The sequence below is a fragment of the Nerophis ophidion genome, linkage group LG04 (genome assembly GCF_033978795.1).
Source record: "Nerophis ophidion isolate RoL-2023_Sa linkage group LG04, RoL_Noph_v1.0, whole genome shotgun sequence".
Classification (NCBI taxonomy): domain Eukaryota; kingdom Metazoa; phylum Chordata; class Actinopteri; order Syngnathiformes; family Syngnathidae; genus Nerophis; species Nerophis ophidion.
In genome coordinates, this window is record NC_084614.1 from 75,077,887 (window position 1) to 75,099,990 (window position 22,104).

The 22,104-nt window shown below is 33.9% G+C and overlaps 2 protein-coding genes across 2 annotated transcripts in view; one reads left to right on the forward strand and one right to left on the reverse strand.

The window, feature by feature from the left end:
- Window positions 1–22,104, reverse strand: part of LOC133551882 (protein phosphatase 1E-like) — a 291,522-nt gene that overhangs the window by 111,282 nt on the left and 158,136 nt on the right. The window lies entirely within an intron of this gene.
- Window positions 641–21,436, forward strand: LOC133551878 (ATP-sensitive inward rectifier potassium channel 15-like). Its single transcript, XM_061899054.1, has 3 exons — window positions 641–764; window positions 834–917; window positions 5,643–21,436. The coding sequence occupies exon 3, from the start codon at window positions 5,701–5,703 to the stop codon at window positions 6,709–6,711; it is 1,011 nt and encodes a 336-aa protein (XP_061755038.1). The 5' UTR covers window positions 641–764; window positions 834–917; window positions 5,643–5,700; the 3' UTR covers window positions 6,712–21,436.

Here is a 22,104-nt window from a genome sequence, read left to right on the forward strand (position 1 = left end):
CACTGCTTTAGGGGACCTGTTTTTTTGTCCTCATACCGTCAGAGGTCCCCTAAAGGTGACTGTTTAAACAGAGCGATGTCCCCATTAAGTCAGCATTGCCAGAACACACACACACACACACACACACACACACACACACACACACACACACACACACACACACACACACACACACAAACACACACCTAGCCTAAAGGAATGTGTGCAATAACAATACAGTTAATAACAAAGCCTGAAAGTGATTAAGTAACAACTTCCTGCATACCGAGCCCCATCTGAAGTCTAGTATCGCTTCTTAAGACTTTTTGGAAACATAGAAAAGAAACGGGACCACAAACCGTCTGTTCCGGGGTGAAAATGCCGCCACCATTCCATAACATTGTAACATATTCTCTTGTCTCTGAGAGAATGTTCTCCCCCTTTATAAGGCAACCAGGTCAAAGTCAAACTGAAACGTTCTATGGTTATCCCGGTGAAACAGGGGTTAGTGTGCACGTGCCTCGCGATAAGAAGATCCCGGGTTCGATCCCCGGGCTCTGGGTCTTTCTGTGTGGCGTTTGCATGTTCTCACTGTGACTTTGTGACTAACACTAGTGTGTGAATGTGGTCTTTCTGTGCAACCTTCTTCTTTGCCAGTGCCAAACTGAACACAGGTGACCTTCAGAGAACAATTGGCTCCATAAATCTGGGCGAGTGTGTCAAGCCACAACAGACTTTAAAAGAAGCAGCAACAAGACTTGAGGCACCGGCGGACTAGTGGACAGGTGAGCGAGGGGCAGGGCTTCGATGAGTCTGTCCTCATATTCAACACATCCAATTCTCCTGTGCTAAAGTTCACTTAACACAAACAAGACCTGAAGTCGTCTACGGGTGCACTGTGGTGGACAAGAGCAAAAAAAAAAAACACCTGACAGTAGGTAAGATGACACACACACATACATATATACATTTTATATATGTATATATACACATATATACATTTTATATATATTTTTTTTATTCTAGATAAACTAGTGTATTCTAAAGGTGTTTTTATATTTTCCTATTCTACAGTGTATTTTATAGGCGCTTTTATTCTATTCTATTCCCGACAGTGTCTTTTATAGGTGTTTGTATTCTATTTTATCATGTCTTTTATATGTGCTTTTATTCAATTCTAGAAATAGTGTCTTTTATATGTGTTTTTATTCTATTCTGTTCTATAGTGTCTTTTATAGGTGCTTGTATTAGTGTCTTTTGTTCTATTATATTCTAGACATAGTGTATTTTATAGGTGCTTTTATTCTATTCTATTCGAGACAAGAGTGTCTTTTATATGTGTTATTATTCTATTCAGTTCTATAGTGTCTTTTATAGGTGCTTTTATTCTATTCTATTCTAAACATAGTGTCTTTTATATGTGTTTTTATTCTATTCTGTTCTATAGTGTCTTTTATAAGTGATTTTATTAGTGTCTTTTAGAGGTGCTTCTATTCTATTCGAGACATAATGTCGTTTATAGGTGTTTTTATTCTATTCTGTTCTATAGTGTCTTTTATAGGTGCTTTTATTCTATTATATTCTAGACACAAGTGTCTTTTATATGTGTTTTTATTCTATTATATCCTAGACATAAGTGTATTTTATAGGTGCTTTTATTCTATTCTATTCAAGACATAGTGTCTTTTATATTTGTTATTATTCTATTCAGTTCTATAGTGTCTTTTATAGTTCTGTTCTATAGTGTCTTTTATAGGTGCTTTTATTCTATTCTAAACAGTGTCTTTTATATGTGTTTTTATTCTATTCTGTTCTATAGTGTCTTTTATAAGTGATTTTATTAGTGTCTTTTAGAGGTGCTTCTATTCTATTTGAGACATAATGTCATTTATAAGTGTTTTTATTCTATTCTGTTCTATAGTGGCTTTTAATAGGTGTTTTTATTCTATTATATTCTAGACACAAGTGTCTTTTATGTGTTTTTATTCTATTATATCCTAGACATAAGTGTCTTTTATAGGTGTTTTTATTCTATTCTATTCTAGACATAGTGTCTTTTATAGGTGCTTTTATTATTGCATTTTATAGGTGCTTTCATTCTATTATATTCTAGACATAGTGTATTTTATGTGTTTTTATTCTATTCTGTTCTATATTGCATTTTATAGGTGCTTTCATTCTATTATATTCTAGACAGTGTATTTGATGTGTTTTTATTCTATTCTGTTCTATAGTGTCTTTTATAGGTGCTTTTACTCTATTCAATTCTAGACAGTGTATTTTATAGGTGTTTTTATTCTATTCTGTTCTATAGTGTCTTTTATAGGTGCTTTTATTCTATTATATTTTAGACAGTGTCTTTTATAGGTGCTTTTATTATATTCTATTCTAGACAGTGTCTTTTATAGGTGCTTTCATGCTAGTATATTGTAGACATAGTGTATTTTGTACGTGTTTTTATTCTATTCTGTTCTATTTTTTTTTTTCTTCTTTGTCATGAAAAAGGGAGGTTTTTGTGGTTGGTGCACTAATTGTAAGTGTATATTGTTTTTTATGTTGATTTAATAAAAAATAAAATATATATATATTTTTTTATTATTATTATTATTATTATTGGGGACCACTGCTCTAAAGACCTTGTCAGTGATCGACAGAAATTATTCTTGTAGCGTTAAAAATAATCATACTATAAGCTGTGATACACTGTAAACATATACAGTGAATACATATATACATATACAATATATTTTTTGTACTGTATGCAAATATACATTTTCAAATCCAATTGACAATTTAAAAAGCACAAAAAGGTAAATATGACAGTAAAAGTATTCTGTAGTTAAAGTACTTAAAGTTAAAGTACCAATGATTGTCAAACACACACTAGATGTGGCGAAATTATTCTCTGCATTTGAACCATCACCCTTGATCACCCCCTGGGAGGTGAGGGGAGCAGTGGGCAGCAGCGGTGGCCACGCCCGGGAATCATTTTTGGTGATTTAACCCCCAATTCCAACCCCTGATGCCGAGTGCCAAGCAGGGAAGTAATGGGTCCCATTTTTTTATGGTCTTTGGTATGACTCGGCCGGGATTTGAACTGGTTTTTATGTTGTGTTACAATGCGGATGTTCTCCCGAAATGTGTTTGTCATTCTTGTTTGGTGTGGGTTTCAGAGTGTGGCACATATTTGAATAATTTACTTAAATGTGCATGAACTATTTCTGTTCACAATAGTTTGAAATGACACATGTTAAATGTTTAGATATTAACCGTCAGTTTACTGTACTGTGCCAACTGTACTATGAGTACGTATTTTCTATTGTTAATTGAAAATAAAACCGCAAAGTCCATTTGGCTCGCATCGGTTTTAATTATGAGACACAATTGTGTCAAAATCATGATTTTTTTTATTTTATTTCATGCTTGAAATTAAGAAATTTTACTTTGAAAAAGCAGTTTTATACTCGGGAGTGTTGACGACACAGCTTTGCTACAGTTGATATTCTATTTTCAAGCATGTTTTATACTCAATATAGGTCATCAAATCTCAGCAACAAGCTGTAATATCTTACTGAGATCATTTAGGACCTAAACGCTTAAAACGAGTAAAACTCTAACATAAAATCTGCTTAGTGAGAAGAATGATCTTACCGGACAGAAAATAAGCAAATATCCCCCTTATTTGAGCTATTTCATCTTACAAACCCTGTTTCCATATGAGTTGGGAAATTGTGTTAGATGTAAATATAAACGGAATACAAAGATGTGCAAATCATTTTCAACCCATATTCAGTTCAATATGCTACAAAGACAACATATTTGATGTTCAAACTTATAAAAAAATTTTTTTTGCAAATAATCATTAACTTTAGAATTTGATGCCAGCAACACGTGACTAAGAAGTTGGGAAAGGTGGCAATAAATACTGATAAAGTTGAGGTATTCTCATCAAACACTTATTTGGAACATCCCACAGGTGTGCAGGCTAATTGGGAACAGGTGGGTGCCATGATTGGGTATAAAAGCAGCTTCCATGAAATTCTAAGTAAATCACAAACAAGGATGGGGCGAGGGTCACCAATTTGTGAGCAAATTGTCGAACAGTTTTAGAACAACATTTCTCAACGAGCTATTGCAAGGAATTTAGGGATTTTACCATCTACGGTCAAAAAGTTCAGAGAATCTGGAGAAATCACTGCACGTAAGCGATGATATTACAGACTTTTGATCCCTCAGGCGGTACTGCATCAAAACCCCACATCAGTGTGTAAACGATATCACCACATGTGCTCAGTAACACTTCATAAAACCACTGTCAGTAACTACAGTTGGTTGTTACATCTGTAAGTGCAAGTTAAAACTCTACTATGCAAAGCCAAACCCATTTATCAAAAATATCCTGAAACGCCGCCGGCTTGGCTGGGCCCGAGCTCATCTAAGATGGACTGATGCAAAGTGGAAAGGTGTTCTATGGTCTGACGAGTCCACATTTCAAATTATAATTGGAAACAGAGGACGTGGTGTCCTCTGGAACAAAGAGGAAAATAACCATTTGGATTGTTATAGGCGCAATGTTCAAAAGCCAGCATCTGTGATGGTATGGGGGTGTATTAGTGCCCAAGGCATGGGTAACTTACACATCTGTGAAGGCACCATTAATGCTGAAAGGTCCATACAGGTTTTGGAACAACATATGTTGTCATCCAAGCAACTTTATCATGGACGCCCCTGATTATTTCAGCAAGACAAGTGTTACATCAGCGTGGCTTCGTAGTAAAAGAGTGCGGGTACTTTCCTGGCCCGCCTGCAGTCCAGACCTGTCTCCCATCGAAAATGTGTGGCGCATTATCCATCCATTTCCTACCGCTTATTCCCTTTCGGGGTCGCGGGGGGCGCTGGCGCCTATCTCAGCTACAATCGGGCGGAAGGCGGGGTACACTCTGGACAAGTCGCCACCTCATCGCAGGGCCAACACAGATAGACAGACAACATTCACACTCACATTCACACACTAGGGCCAATTTAGTGTTGCCAATCAACCTATCCCCAGGTGCATGTCTTTGGAGGTGGGAGGAAGCCGGAGTACCCGGAGGGAACCCACGCATTCACGGGGAGAACATGCAAACTCCACACAGAAAGATCCAGAGCCTGGATTTGAACCCAGGACTGCAGGACCTTCGTATTGAGGCAGACGCACTAACCCCTCTGCCACCGTGACGCATTATGAAGCGTAAAATACGACAGCGGACACCCCAGACTGTTGAACGACTGAAGCTCTATATAAAACAAGAATGGGAAAGAATTCCACTTTCAAAGCTTCAACAATTAGTTTCCTCAGTTCCCAAAGGTTTATTGAGTGTTGTTAAGAGAAAAGGTGATGTAACACAGTGGTGAACATGCCCTTTCCCAACTACTTTGGCACGTGTTGCAGCCATGATATTCTAAGTTAATTATTATTTGCAAAAAAAAAAAAAAAAGTATGAGTTTGAACATCAAATATCTTTGTCTTTGTAGTGCATTCAACTGAATATGGGTTGAAAAGGATTTGCAAATCATTGTATTCCGTTTATATTTCCCGACTCATATGGAAACGGGGTTTGTACTTAGATTTCACTTTTTGCAGTGTGTGTGGTGTGGACTCACGTGGTCTTCTTGTTGGTCAGTCAGTGCTCGGACGATGCGGAAGTGAAAGCGGGAGGTCCCTCTGAGACAAGCAGCGTGATGGCGGTCAAGAAGGTGCGGCGGAGGATCGTGTCCAAAGACGGACGCAACCAGGTCCACATCGACAACGTGGAGGGCATGGTCAAGCTGTACCTCCACGACATCTGGACCACGGTGGTGGACATGAAGTGGCGCTACAAGCTCACTCTGTTCGCCTCCACCTTCGTCATCACCTGGTTCATCTTCGGCGTGCTCTTCTACTTCATCAGCATGGGCAATGGGGACCTGGAGGCCACGCTGCCCTCCAACCACACGCCGTGTCTGGAGAACGTCAAGACCTTCACCGGCGCCTTCCTCTTCTCGCTGGAATCGCAGACCACCATAGGGTACGGCTTCCGCTACATCACGGAGGAGTGCCCGCTGGCCATCTTCACGCTGGTGGCCCAGCTGGTCATCACGGGTCTGGCCGAGATCTTCGTCACCGGAGCCTTCCTGGCCAAGCTGGCCCGGCCCAAGAAGCGGGCGGAGACCATCAAGTTCAGCCAGTCGGCGGTGGTCTGCCGCCGCCAGGGCCAGCTGTGCCTGATGGTGAGGGTGGCCAACATGAGGAAGAGCCTGCTGATCCAGTGCCAGCTCACAGGGAAGATCCTGCACTCCTACGTCACCCAGGAGGGCGAGAAGACCCAGGTGCACCAAACCTCGCTGGACTTCTTCATGGACTCCAGCAGCGAGTGCCCCTTCCTCATCCTGCCGCTCACCTTCTACCACATTCTGGACGAGCGCAGCCCGCTAGCGGACTTGACCGCCGACAACCTGCAGAGTCGAGACTTCGAGCTGCTGGTGACCCTCAACGGCACCATGGAGTCCACCGCCGCCACGTGCCAGAGCCGCACGTCCTACATCCCCCAGGAGATCCTGTGGGGCTACGAGTTCAAGCCCGTGCTCTTCAGCACCCCCAGTGGCCGCTACGTGGCCGATTTCAACTTCTTCGATAAAGTGCAAGCGAGCGCCGACGCCACCTTCCCCAACAACGGCGAGAAGCTAAAACTGGAGGAGGACTACAAGAGATAGGGACTGAATCGGGAAATGCTACGCCAGTTGAGGTCTAAGGCAGTGGTTCTTAACCTTGTTGGAGGTACCGAACCACACCAGTTTCATATTCACATTCACCGAACCCTTCTTTTGTGAAAAATAAAATGTTTTTTTTTCAAATTCAAGACAAAGTTATATGTTTTTGGTTATACTTTATTATGGGAAACAAATTCTAAGTAACAAAGACTGAATTTAGAGTTATTTGGACACTAGGGGAACATATTCTAAGTAATAAAGACTTAATTTAGCGTTATTTGGACACTAGGGGAACATATTGTAATTAACAAAGACCTAATATAGAGTTATTTGGAGACTAGGGGAACATATTCTAAGTAATAAAGACTTAATTTAAAAATATTTGGAAACTAGGGGAACATATTCTAAGTAACAAAGACTTAATTTAGAGTTATTTGAACACTAGGGGATCATATTTTAAGTTAAAAAAGACTTAATTTAGAGTTATTTGGACACTAGGGGAACATATTCTAAGTTAAAAATACTTAATTTAGAGTTATTTGGACACTAGGGGAACATATAAGTAACAAAGACTTAATTTAAAGTTATTTGGACACTAGGGGAACATATTCTAAGTAACAAAGACTTAATTTAGAGTTATTTGGACACTAGGGGAACATATAAGTAACAAAGACTTAATTTAGAGTTATTTGGACACTAGGGGAACATATTCCAAGTAACAAAGACTTAATTTAGAGTTATTTGGACACTAGAGGAACATATAAGTAAAAAAGACTTAATTTAGAGTTATTTGGACACTAGGGGAACATATTCTTTGTAACAAACACTTAATTTAGAGTTATTTAGACACTAAGGGAACATATTCTAAGTAACAGAGACTTAATTTAAAGTTATTTGGACACTAGGGGAACATATTCTAAGTTAAAAAGAATTAATTTAGAGTTATTTGGACACCAGGGGAACATATTCTAAGTTAAAAAGAATTAATTTTGAGTTATTTGGACACTAGGGGAACATATTCTATGTAACAAACACTTAATTTAGAGTTATTTAGACACTAGGGGAACATATTCTAAGTAACAGAGACTTAATTTAGAGTTATTTGGACACTAGGGGAACATATTCTAAGTAACAAAAACTTAATTTAGCGTTATTTGGACACTAGGGGAACATATTGTAATTAACAAAGACCTAATATAGAGTTATTTGGACACTAGGGGAACATATTCTAAGTAATAAAGACTTAATTTAAAAATATTTGGACACTAGGGGAACATATTCTAAGTAACAAAGACTTAATTTAGAGTTATTTGGACACCAGGGGAACATATTTTAAGTTACAAACACTTAATTTAGAGTTATTTGGACACTAGGGGAACATATTCTAAGTAATAAAGACTTAATTTAGCGTTATTTGGACACTAGGGGAACATATTGTAATTAACAAAGACCTAATATAGAGTTATTTGGAGACTAGGGGAACATATTCTAAGTAATAAAGACTTAATTTAAAAATATTTGGAAACTAGGGGAACATATTCTAAGTAACAAAGACTTAATTTAGAGTTATTTGAACACTAGGGGATCATATTTTAAGTTAAAAAAGACTTAATTTAGAGTTATTTGGACACTAGGGGAACATATTCTAAGTTAAAAATACTTAATTTAGAGTTATTTGGACACTAGGGGAACATATAAGTAACAAAGACTTAATTTAAAGTTATTTGGACACTAGGGGAACATATTCTAAGTAACAAAGACTTAATTTAGAGTTATTTGGACACTAGGGGAACATATAAGTAACAAAGACTTAATTTAGAGTTATTTGGACACTAGGGGAACATATTCTAAGTAACAAAGACTTAATTTAGAGTTATTTGGACACTAGGGGAACATATAAGTAAAAAAAGACTTAATTTAGAGTTATTTGGACACTAGGGGAACATATTCTAAGTAACAAAGACTTAATTTAGAGTTATTTGGACACTAGGGGAACATATTCTAAGTTAAAAAGAATTAATTTTGAGTTATTTGGACACTAGGGGAACATATTCTTTGTAACAAACACTTAATTTAGAGTTATTTAGACACTAGGGGAACATATTCTAAGTAACAGAGACTTAATTTAGAGTTATTTGGACACTAGGGGAACATATTCTAAGTTAAAAAGAATTAATTTAGAGTTATTTGGACACCAGGGGAACATATTCTAAGTTGAAAAGAATTAATTTTGAGTTATTTGGACACTAGGGGAACATATTCTATGTAACAAACACTTAATTTAGAGTTATTTAGACACTAGGGGAACATATTCTAAGTAACAGAGACTTAATTTAGAGTTATTTGGACACTAGGGGAACATATTCTAAGTAACAAAGACTTAATTTAGAGTTATTTGGACACTAGGGGAAAATAGTCTAAGTAATAAAGACCTAATTTAGAGTTATTTGGACACTAGGGGAACATATTCTAGGTTAAAAAGACTTAATGTAGAGTTATTTGGACACTAGGGGAACATATTTTAAGTAACAAAGACTTAATTCAGAGTTATTTGGACACTAGGGGAACATATTCTAAGTTAAAAAGACTTACTTTAGAGTTATTTGGACACTAGGGGAACATATTCTAAGTAATACAGACTTAATTTAGAGTTATTTGGACACTAGGAGAACATATTTAAGTAACAAAGACCTAATTTAGAGTTATTTGGACACTAGGGGAACATAGTCAAAGTAACAAAGACGTATTTTAGAGTTATTTAGACACTAGGGGAACATATTCTAAGTTAAAAAGACTTATTTTAGAGTTATTTGGACACTAAGGGAACATATTGTAATTAACAAAGACCTAATATAGAGTTATTTGGACACTAAGGGAACATATTCTAAGTTAAAAATATTTAATTTAGAGTTATTTAGACACTAGGGGAACATATTCTAAGTTAAAAAGACTTAATTTAGAGTTATTTGGACACTAGGGGAACATATTCTAAGTTAAAAAGACTTAATTTAGAGTTATTTAGGCACTAGAGGAACATATTCTAAGTTAAAAAGACTTAATTTAGAGTTATTTAGACACTAGGGGAACATATTGTAATTAACAAAGACCTAATATAGAGTTATTTGGACACTAAGGGAACATATTCTAAGTTAAAAATATTTAATTTAGAGTTATTTAGACACTAGGGGAACATATTCTAAGTTAAAAAGACTTAATTTAGAGTTATTTGGACACTAGGGGAACATATTCTAAGTTAAAAAGACTTAATTTAGAGTTATTTGGACACTAGGGGAACATATTCTTTGTAACAAACACTTAATTTAGAGTTATTTAGACACTAGGGGAACATATTCTAAGTAACAGAGACTTAATTTAGAGTTATTTGGACACTAGGGAACATATTCTAATTTAAAAAGAATTAATTTAGAGTTATTTGGACACCAGGGGAACATATTCTAAGTTAAAAAGAATTAATTTTGAGTTATTTGGACACTAGGGGAACATATTCTATGTAACAAACACTTAATTTAGAGTTATTTAGACACTAGGGGAACATATTCTAAGTAACAGAGACTTAATTTAGAGTTATTTGGACACTAGGGGAACATATTCAAAGTTAAAAATACTTAATTTAGAGTTATTTGGACACTAGGGGAACATATTCTAGGTTAAAAAGACTTAATGTAGAGTTATTTGGACACTAGGGGAACATATTCTAAGTAACAAAGACTTAATTTAGAGTTATTTAGACACTAGGGGAACATATTCAAAGTTAAAAAGACTTAATTTAGAGTTATTTGGACACTAGGGGAACATATTCTAGGTTAAAAAGACTTAATGTAGAGTTATTTGGACACTAGGGGAACATATTTTAAGTAACAAAGACTTAATTCAGAGTTATTTGGACACTAGGGGAACATATTCTAAGTTAAAAAGACTTACTTTAGAGTTATTTGGACACTAGGGGAACATATTCTAAGTAATAGAGACTTAATTTAGAGTTATTTGGACACTAGGGGAACATATTCAAAGTTAAAAAGACTTAATTTAGAGTTATTTGGACACTAGGGGAACATATTCTAGGTTAAAAAGACTTAATGTAGAGTTATTTGGACACTAGGGGAACATATTTTAAGTAACAAAGACTTAATTCAGAGTTATTTGGACACTAGGGGAACATATTCTAAGTTAAAAAGACTTACTTTAGAGTTATTTGGACACTAGGGGAACATATTCTAAGTAATAGAGACTTAATTTAGAGTTATTTGGACACTAGGGGAACATATTTAAGTAACAAAGACCTAATTTAGAGTTATTTGGACACTAGGGGAACATAGTCAAAGTAACAAAGACGTATTTTAGAGTTATTTAGACACTAGGGGAACATATTCTAAGTTAAAAAGACTTAATTTAGAGTTATTTGGACACTAAGGGAACATATTCTAAGTAATAAAGACTTAATTTAAAAATATTTGGAAATCAGGGGAACATATTCTAAGTAACAAAGACTTAATTTAGAGTTATTTGGACACTAGGGGAACATATTCTAAGTTAAAAATACTTTATTTAGAGTTATTTAGGCACTAGAGGAACATATTCTAAGTTAAAAAGACTTAATTTAGAGTTATTTAGACACTAGGGGAACATATTGTAATTAACAAAGACCTAATATAGAGTTATTTGGACACTAAGGGAACATATTCTAAGTTGAAAATATTTAATTTAGAGTTATTTAGACACTAGGGGAACATATTCTAAGTTAAAAAGACTTAATTTAGAGTTATTTGGACACTAGGGGAACATATTCTAAGTAACAAAGACCTAATATAGAGTTTTTTGGACACTAGGGGAACATATTCTAAGTAACAAAGACCTAATATAGAGTTATTTGGAAACTAGGGGAACATATTCTAAGTAATAAAGACTTAATTTAGAGTTATTTGGAAACTAGGGGAACATATTCTAAGTTAAAAAGATTTAATTTTGAGTTATTTAGACACTAGGGGAACATATTGTAAGTTAAAAAGACTTAATTTAGAGTTATTTGGACACTAGGGGAACATATTCTTTGTAACAAACACTTAATTTAGAGTTATTTAGACACTAGGGGAACATATTCTAAGTAACAGAGACTTAATTTAGAGTTATTTGGACACTAGGGGAACATATTCTAAGTTAAAAAGAATTAATTTAGAGTTATTTGGACACCAGGGGAACATATTCTAAGTTAAAAAGAATTAATTTTGAGTTATTTGGACACTAGGGGAACATATTCTATGTAACAAACACTTAATTTAGAGTTATTTAGACACTAGGGGAACATATTCTATGTAACAAACACTTAATTTAGAGTTATTTAGACACTAGGGGAACATATTCTAAGTAACAGAGACTTAATTTAGAGTTATTTGGACACTAGGGGAAAATATTCTAAGTAACAAAGACTTAATTTAGAGTTATTTGGACACTAGGGGAAAATAGTCTAAGTAATAAAGACCTAATTTAGAGTTATTTGGACACTAGGGGAACATATTCTAAGTAACAAAGACTTAATTTAGAGTTATTTAGACACTAGGGGAACATATTCAAAGTTAAAAATACTTAATTTAGAGTTATTTGGACACTAGGGGAACATATTCTAGGTTAAAAAGACTTAATGTAGAGTTATTTGGACACTAGGGGAACATATTTTAAGTAATAAAGACTTAATTCAGAGTTATTTGGACACTAGGGGAACATATTCTAAGTTAAAAAGACTTACTTTAGAGTTATTTGGACACTAGGGGAACATACTCTAAGTAATAGAGACTTAATTTAGAGTTATTTGGACACTAGGGGAACATATTTAAGTAACAAAGACCTAATTTAGAGTTATTTGGACACTAGGGGAACATAGTCAAAGTAACAAAGACGTATTTTAGAGTTATTTAGACACTAGGGGAACATATTCTAAGTTAAAAAGACTTAATCTAGAGTTATTTGGACACTAGGGGAACATATTCTAAGTAAGAAAGACTTAATTTAGAGTTATTTGGAAACTAGGGGAACATATTCTAAGTTAAAAATATTTAATTTAGAGTTATTTAGACACTAGGGGAACATATTCAAAGTTAAAAAGACTTAATTTAGAGTTATTTGGACACTAGGGGAACATATTCTAGGTTAAAAAGACTTAATGTAGAGTTATTTGGACACTAGGTGAACATATTTTAAGTAACAAAGACTTAATTCAGAGTTATTTGGACACTAGGGGAACATATTCTAAGTTAAAAAGACTTACTTTAGAGTTATTTGGACACTAGGGGAACATATTCTAAGTAATAGAGACTTAATTTAGAGTTATTTGGACACTAGCGGAACATATTTAAGTAACAAAGACCTAATTTAGAGTTATTTGGACACTAGGGGAACATAGTCAAAGTAACAAAGACGTATTTTAGAGTTATTTAGACACTAGGGGAACATATTCTAAGTTAAAAAGACTTAATTTAGAGTTATTTGGACACTAAGGGAACATATTGTAATTAACAAAGACCTAATATAGAGTTATTTGGACACTAGGGGAACATATTCTAAGTAATAAAGACTTAATTTAAAAATATTTGGAAATCAGGGGAACATATTCTAAGTAACAAAGACTTAATTTAGAGTTATTTGGACACTAGGGGAACATATTCTAAGTTAAAAATACTTTATTTAGAGTTATTTAGGCACTAGAGGAACATATTCTAAGTTAAAAAGACTTAATTTAGAGTTATTTAGACACTAGGGGAACATATTTTACTTAACAAAGACCTAATATAGAGTTATTTGGACACTAAGGGAACATATTCAAAGTTAAAAATATTTAATTTAGAGTTATTTAGACACTAGGGGAACATATTCTAAGTTAAAAAGACTTAATTTAGAGTTATTTGGACACTAGGGGAACATATTCTAAGTAACAAAGACCTAATATAGAGTTTTTTGGACACTAGGGGAACATATTCTAAGTAACAAAGACCTAATATAGAGTTTTTTGGACACTAGGGGAACATATTCTAAGTAACAAAGACCTAATATAGAGTTATTTGGACACTAGGGGAACATATTCTAAGTAATAAAGACTTAATTTAGAGTTATTTGGAAACTAGGGGAACATATTCTAAGTTAAAAAGACTTAATTTAGAGTTATTTGGACACTAGGGGAACATATTCTAAGTAACAAAGACCTAATATAGAGTTTTTTGGACACTAGGGGAACATATTCTAAGTAACAAAGACCTAATATAGAGTTTTTTGGACACTAGGGGAACATATTCTAAGTAACAAAGACCTAATATAGAGTTATTTGGACACTAGGGGAACATATTCTAAGTGACAGAGACTTAATTTAGAGTTATTTGGACACTAGGGGAACATATTCTAAGTGACAGAGACTTAATTTAGAGTTATTTGGACACTAGGGGAACATATTCTAAGTTAAAAAGAATTAATTTAGAGTTATTTGGACACCAGGGGAACATATTCTAAGTTAAAAAGAATTAATTTTGAGTTATTTGGACACTAGGGGAACATATTCTATGTAACAAACACTTAATTTAGAGTTATTTAGACACTAGGGGAACATATTCTAAGTAACAGAGACTTAATTTAGAGTTATTTGGACACTAGGGGAACATATTCTAAGTAACAAAGACTTAATTTAGAGTTATTTGGACACTAGGGGAAAATAGTCTAAGTAATAAAGACCTAATTTAGAGTTATTTGGACACTAGGGGAACATATTCTAAGTAACAAAGACTTAATTTAGAGTTATTTAGACACTAGGGGAACATATTCAAAGTTAAAAAGACTTAATTTAGAGTTATTTGGACACTAGGGGAACATATTCTAGGTTAAAAAGACTTAATGTAGAGTTATTTGGACACTAGGGGAACATATTTTAAGTAACAAAGACTTAATTCAGAGTTATTTGGACACTAGGGGAACATATTCTAAGTTAAAAAGACTTACTTTAGAGTTATTTGGACACTAGGGGAACATATTCTAAGTAATAGAGACTTAATTTAGAGTTATTTGGACACTAGGGGAACATATTCTAAGTAACAAAGACCTAATATAGAGTTTTTTGGACACTAGGGGAACATATTCTAAGTAACAAAGACCTAATATAGAGTTTTTTGGACACTAGGGGAACATATTCTAAGTAACAAAGACCTAATATAGAGTTATTTGGACACTAGGGGAACATATTCTAAGTGACAGAGACTTAATTTAGAGTTATTTGGACACTAGGGGAACATATTCTAAGTGACAGAGACTTAATTTAGAGTTATTTGGACACTAGGGGAACATATTCTAAGTTAAAAAGAATTAATTTAGAGTTATTTGGACACCAGGGGAACATATTCTAAGTTAAAAAGAATTAATTTTGAGTTATTTGGACACTAGGGGAACATATTCTATGTAACAAACACTTAATTTAGAGTTATTTAGACACTAGGGGAACATATTCTAAGTAACAGAGACTTAATTTAGAGTTATTTGGACACTAGGGGAACATATTCTAAGTAACAAAGACTTAATTTAGAGTTATTTGGACACTAGGGGAAAATAGTCTAAGTAATAAAGACCTAATTTAGAGTTATTTGGACACTAGGGGAACATATTCTAAGTAACAAAGACTTAATTTAGAGTTATTTAGACACTAGGGGAACATATTCAAAGTTAAAAAGACTTAATTTAGAGTTATTTGGACACTAGGGGAACATATTCTAGGTTAAAAAGACTTAATGTAGAGTTATTTGGACACTAGGGGAACATATTTTAAGTAACAAAGACTTAATTCAGAGTTATTTGGACACTAGGGGAACATATTCTAAGTTAAAAAGACTTACTTTAGAGTTATTTGGACACTAGGGGAACATATTCTAAGTAATAGAGACTTAATTTAGAGTTATTTGGACACTAGGGGAACATATTTAAGTAACAAAGACCTAATTTAGAGTTATTTGGACACCAGGGGAACATAGTCAAAGTAACAAAGACGTATTTTAGAGTTATTTAGACACTAGGGGAACATATTCTAAGTTAAAAAGACTTAATTTAGAGTTATTTGGACACTAAGGGAACATATTGTAATTAACAAAGACCTAATATAGAGTTATTTGGACACTAGGGGAACATATTCTAAGTAATAAAGACTTAATTTAAAAATATTTGGAAATCAGGGGAACATATTCTAAGTAACAAAGACTTAATTTAGAGTTATTTGGACACTAGGGGAACATATTCTAAGTTAAAAATACTTTATTTAGAGTTATTTAGGCACTAGAGGAACATATTCTAAGTTAAAAAGACTTAATTTAGAGTTATTTAGACACTAGGGGAACATATTGTAATTAACAAAGACCTAATATAGAGTTATTTGGACACTAAGGGAACATATTCTAAGTTAAAAATATTTAATTTAGAGTTATTTAGACACTAGGGGAACATATTCTAAGTTAAAAAGACTTAATTTAGAGTTATTTGGACACTAGGGGAACATATTCTAAGTAACAAAGACCTAATATAGAGTTTTTTGGACACTAGGGGAACATATTCTAAGTAATAAAGACTTAATTTAGAGTTATTTGGAAACTAGGGGAACATATTCTAAGTTAAAAAGATTTAATTTAGAGTTATTTAGACACTAGGGGAACATATTCTAAGTTAAAAAGACTTAATTTAGAGTTATTTGGACACTAGGGGGAACATATTCTAAGTAACAAAGACTTAATTTAGAGTTATTTGGTTAGGGTCAGGGTTAGAGGGTGTTAATAATCAACTAATTAATGGCGAATATGTTCCCCGTACTAGAGTGTTACCATGGTTTTTTTTTACTGGTGCACAAAATGAACCGTGCATGAACATCACCTTGTTCAAACAACAAAACCAACACAGTGCATAAACTCACAACAAATGACACACCTGCAAATCAGTCAGCTGTTGCTGTATCCGTAATACGCCGATAGGGAGAAGTTTGTATTCATACGATGAGTCGGGTGTGTTTTGACCTCCGCCGACGAACCCCTGAGGCCGACTCACCGAACCCCTAGGGTTCGATCGCACCCAGGTTAAGAACCACTGCTCTAAAGGCTGGAATGTACTCTCGCATCACTTAGCTTGTGTGGTTTGTTTATAGCTCTTCTGCCGGAGCTGGCGTGTGACTTGCAATTCTCTGGTGGACTAGCTTCCTCAAAGAGAGAACTTCCTGTGTGTAGTCGTGGTTGTAGTAAACCAGGGGTCGGGAACCTTTTTGGCTGAGAGAGCCATGAAGGCCAAATATTTTAAAATGTATTTCCGTGTTCAACCACTGATGAGATTTATTAAACAGACAAGAAGCAAGGAATCAAACAGAGACCGGATTCAATTTAGCTCAATGAGGAGAAAACGAGTAGACCTGTACCCTTGTAGTGTCGTCCCACGCTCTGACAAGAGAATTCTACGCCTCCTCTTTTATTTGGACTTTCCCGGATTCCAACAACTAAATCAGAATCCGAATCAGAAATGTGTGCATCTCTTATTCTTTTGAACAACATTTTTACTCTGAAGGTAACCAATAATAAATAAAACACTTTTGACCATTAATGCGACTTCTTGAACAGGTCCAATAGAAACGAATGGATGGATTAAAATGCATGAGAAGGTTTTATATTTTGAACGTTATTTTTAACACTGTGATTACCAGCGGAATTACTAATTACTCATCGTGTTAAAGGGGAACATTATCACAATTTCTGAAGGGTTAAAACCAATAAAAATCAGTTCCCAGTGGCTTATTTTATTTTTCCAAGTTTTTCTCAAAATTTTACCCATCACGCAATATCCCGAAAAACGGCTTCAAAGTGCCTGATTTTAACCGTCGTTATATCTGCCCGTCACAGCGTGATCACACAGAAACAAACATGGCGGATAGCACAGAAAGGTGTAGCGATATTAGCTCGGATTCAGACTCCAGCGCCATAAGCGATTGAACAAATCACGCATGTATTGAAACGGATGGTTGGAGTGTGGAGGCAGGTAGCGAAAACGAAATTGAAGACAGCGGCACGGGAGGAAGCGAGGACGAATTTGGTGATCACCTTGCAACCAACGATTGGTATGTGTTTGTTTGGCATTAAATGAGGGAGGAGGAAAAGGCTGGATGCAAATATACCTACAAATGAAGCATAATGATGCAATATGTACATACAGCTAGCCTAAATAACATGTTAGCATCGATTAGCTTGCAGTCATGCCGTGACCATATATGTCTGATTAGCACACTCCACATAGGTCAATAACATCAACAAAACTCATATGTCCACACTTTCCTATGTGATTAAATGAGAATCTGTCCAGATTTTTCTATGTGATTAAATGAGAATATGTCCACATTTTTCTATAGGATTAAATAAGAATCTGTCCGCATTTTCCTATGTGATTAAATGAGAATCTGTCCACATTTTTCTATGGGATTAAATGAGAATCTGTCCACATTTTTCTATGGGATTAAATGAGAATCTGTCCACATTTTTCTATGGGATTAAATGAGAATCTGTCCACATTTTCCTATGGGATTAAGTGAGAATATGTCCACATTTTTCTATGTGATTAAATGAGAATATGTCCACATTTTTCTATGGGATTAAATGAGAATCTGTCCACATTTTTCTATGGGATTAAATGAGAATCTGTCCACATTTTCGTATGTGATTAAATGAGAATCTGTCCACATTTTCCTATGGGATTAAATGAGAATATGTCCACATTTTTCTATGTGATTAAATGAGAATATGTCCACATTTTTCTATGGGATTAAATGAGAATCTGTCCACATTTTTCTATGGGATTAAATGAGAATATGTCCACATTTTTCTATGTGATTAAATGAGAATATGTCCACATTTTTATAAGGGATTAAATAAGAATCTGTCCACATTTTCCTATGTGATTAAATGAGAATCTGTCCACATTTTTCTATGGGATTAAATGAGAATATGTCCATATTTGCTATGGGATTAAATGAGAATATATCCAAAATTTCCCGGGATTAAATGAGAATATGTCCAAAATTTTTCTTTGTGATCAAATGAGAAAATGTCCAAGGGTTCTTACGTGATTAAACAAGAATATGATCAAAATTTCTAATGTGATTAAATGAGAATCTGTCCATTTTTTTCCCATGGGATTAAATGAGAATATGTCCAAACGTTCTAACGTGATTAAACAAGAATATAATCAACATTTCTAATGTGATTAAATTAGTATATGTCCACACTTTCCTATGTGATTAAATGAGAATATGTCCACATTTTTCTATGGGATTAAATGAGAATATGTCCACATTTTTTATGGGATTAAATGAGAATATGTCCACATTTTTCTATGGGATTAAATGAGAATATGTCCACATTTTTCTATGGGATTAAATGAGAATATGTCCACATTTTTTATGGGATTAAATGACAATATGTCCACATTTTTCTAAGGCATTAAATGAGAATATGTCCACATTTTCCTATGTGATTAAATGAGAATATGTCCACATTTTTCTATGGGATTAAATGAGAATCTGTCCACATTTTTTATGGGATTAAATGAGAATATGTCCACATTTTTCTAAGGCATTAAATGAGAATATGTCCACATTTTCCTATGTGATTAAATGAGAATATGTCCACCTTTTTCCATGTGATTAAATGAGAATCTGTCCACATTTTTCTATGGGATTAAATGAGAATCTGTCCACATTTTTCTAAGGGATTAAATGAGAATATGTCCACATTTTTCTATGGGATTAAATGAGAATATGTCCACATTTTTCTATGGGATTAAATGAGAATATGTCCACATTTTTTATGGGATTAAATGAGAATATGTCCACATTTTTCTATGGGATTAAATGAGAATATGTCCACATTTTTCTATGGGATTAAATGAGGATATGTCCACATTTTTCTATGAGATTAAATGAGAATCTGTCCACATTTTTCTATGGGATTAAATGAGAATCTGTCCACATTTTTCTATGGGATTAAATGAGAATATGTCCACATTTTTTATGGGATTAAATGAGAATATGTCCACATTTTTCTATGGGATTAAATGAGAATATGTCCACATTTTTCTATGGGATTAAATGAGATAATGTCCACGTTTTTCTATGGGATTAAATGAGAATCTGTCCACATTTTTCTATGGGATTAAATGAGAATATGTCCACATTTTCCTATGTGATTAAATGAGAATCTGTCCACATTTTTCTATGGGATTAAATGAGAATCTGTCCACATTTTTCTATGGGATTAAATGAGAATATGTACACATTTTTCTATGGGATTAAATGAGAATATATCCAAAATTTCCTGGGATTAAATGAGAATATGTCCAAAATTTTTCTTTGTGATCAAATGAGAAAATGTCCATGGGTTCTTACGTGATTAAACAAGAATATGATCAAAATTTCTAATGTGATTAAATGAGAATCTGTCCATTTTTTCCCATGGGATTAAATGAGAACGTGTCCAAATTTTCCTACGTGATTAAATGGCAGTATGTCCAAACGTTTTTATGGGATAAAATGAGAATATGTCCACATTTTTCTATGGGATTAAATGAGAATCTGTCCACATTTTTCTATGGGATTAAACGAGAATATGTCCACATTTTTCTATGGGATTAAATGAGAATATGTCCACATTTTTCTATGGGATTAAATGAGAATATATCCAAAATTTCCTGGGATTAAATGAGAATATGTCCACATTTTTCCATGGGATTAAATGAGAATATATCCAAAATTTCCTGGTATCAAATGAGAAAATGTCCATGGGTTCTTACGTGATTAAACAAGAATATGATCAAAATTTTGTAATGTGATTAAATGAGAATCTGTCCATTTTTTTCCATGGGATTAAATGGCAGTATGTCCAAACATTTTTATGGGATAAAATGAGAATATGTCCAGATTTTTCTAAGGGATTAAATGAGAATCTGTCCACATTTTTCTATGGGATTAAATGAGAATATGTCCACATATTTCTATGGGATTAAATGAGGATATGTCCATATTTGCTATGGGATTAAATGAGAATATATCCAAAATTTCCTGGGATTAAATGAGAATATGTCCAACATTTTCTTTGTGATCAAATGAGAAAATGTCCAAGGGTTCTTACGTGATTAAACAAGAATATGATCAAAATTTCTAATGTGATTAAATGAGAATATGTCCAAACGTTCTAACGTGATTAAACAAGAATATAATCAACATTTCTAATGTGATTAAATTAGTATATGTCCACACTTTCCTATGTGATTAAATGAGAATATGTCCATATTTTTCTATGGGATTAAATGAGAACATGTCCAAATTTCCTATGTGATTAAATGGCAATATGTCCCAAATTTTCTTTGGGATTAAATTAGAATGTCCAGACTTTTCTTTGGGATTAAATTAGAATGTCCAGACTTTTCTTTGGGATTACATGAGAATATGTCCAAACGTTTCGATGTGATTAAACAAGAAGTTGTTCAACTGTTCTTTGGGATTTAATGAGAATATGTCCACACTTTCCTATGCGATTAAAAGAGAATCTGTCCAAATTTTTCAATGGGATTAAATGAGAATATGTTCAAACTTTCCTATGTGATTAAATGATGTCCAAATGTTCCTTTGTGATTAAAGGGCAATATGTCCAAACTTTTCTATGGGATTAAATGAGAATATGTCCAAACTTTCATAAGTGATTAAATTAGAATCTGTCCAATTTTTTCTATGGGATTAAATGGAAATATGTCCAAACTTTTCTATGGGATTAAATGAGAATATGTCCAAATTTTCCTATGTGATTAAATGATGTCCAAATTTTTCTATGGGAATACATGACAATATGTCCAAACTTTCATAAGTGATTAAATGAGAATCTGTCCAATTTTTTCTATGGGATTAAATGGAAATATGTCCAAACTTTTCTATGGGATTAAATGAGAATATGTCCAAATTTTCCTATGTGATTAAATGATGTCCAAATTTTTCTATGGGAATAAATGAGAATATGTCCAGATTTTTCTTTGGGATTAATTGAGAATATGTCCAGATTTTTCTTTGGGATTACATGAGAATATGTCCAAACGTTTCTATGTGATTGAATTAGAATATGTTCAACTGTTCCTTGGGATTAAATGAGAATATGTCCAGACTTTCCTATGCGATTAAACAAGAATACGTGCAAAATTTCTAATGTGATTAAAAGAGAATATGTCCACACTTTCCTATGGGATTAAATGATAATCTGTCCAAATGTTTCTATAGGATTAAATGAGAATATGCCCAATTTTTTCTATGGGATTAAATGAGAATATGTCCAAACGTTCTAACGTGATTAA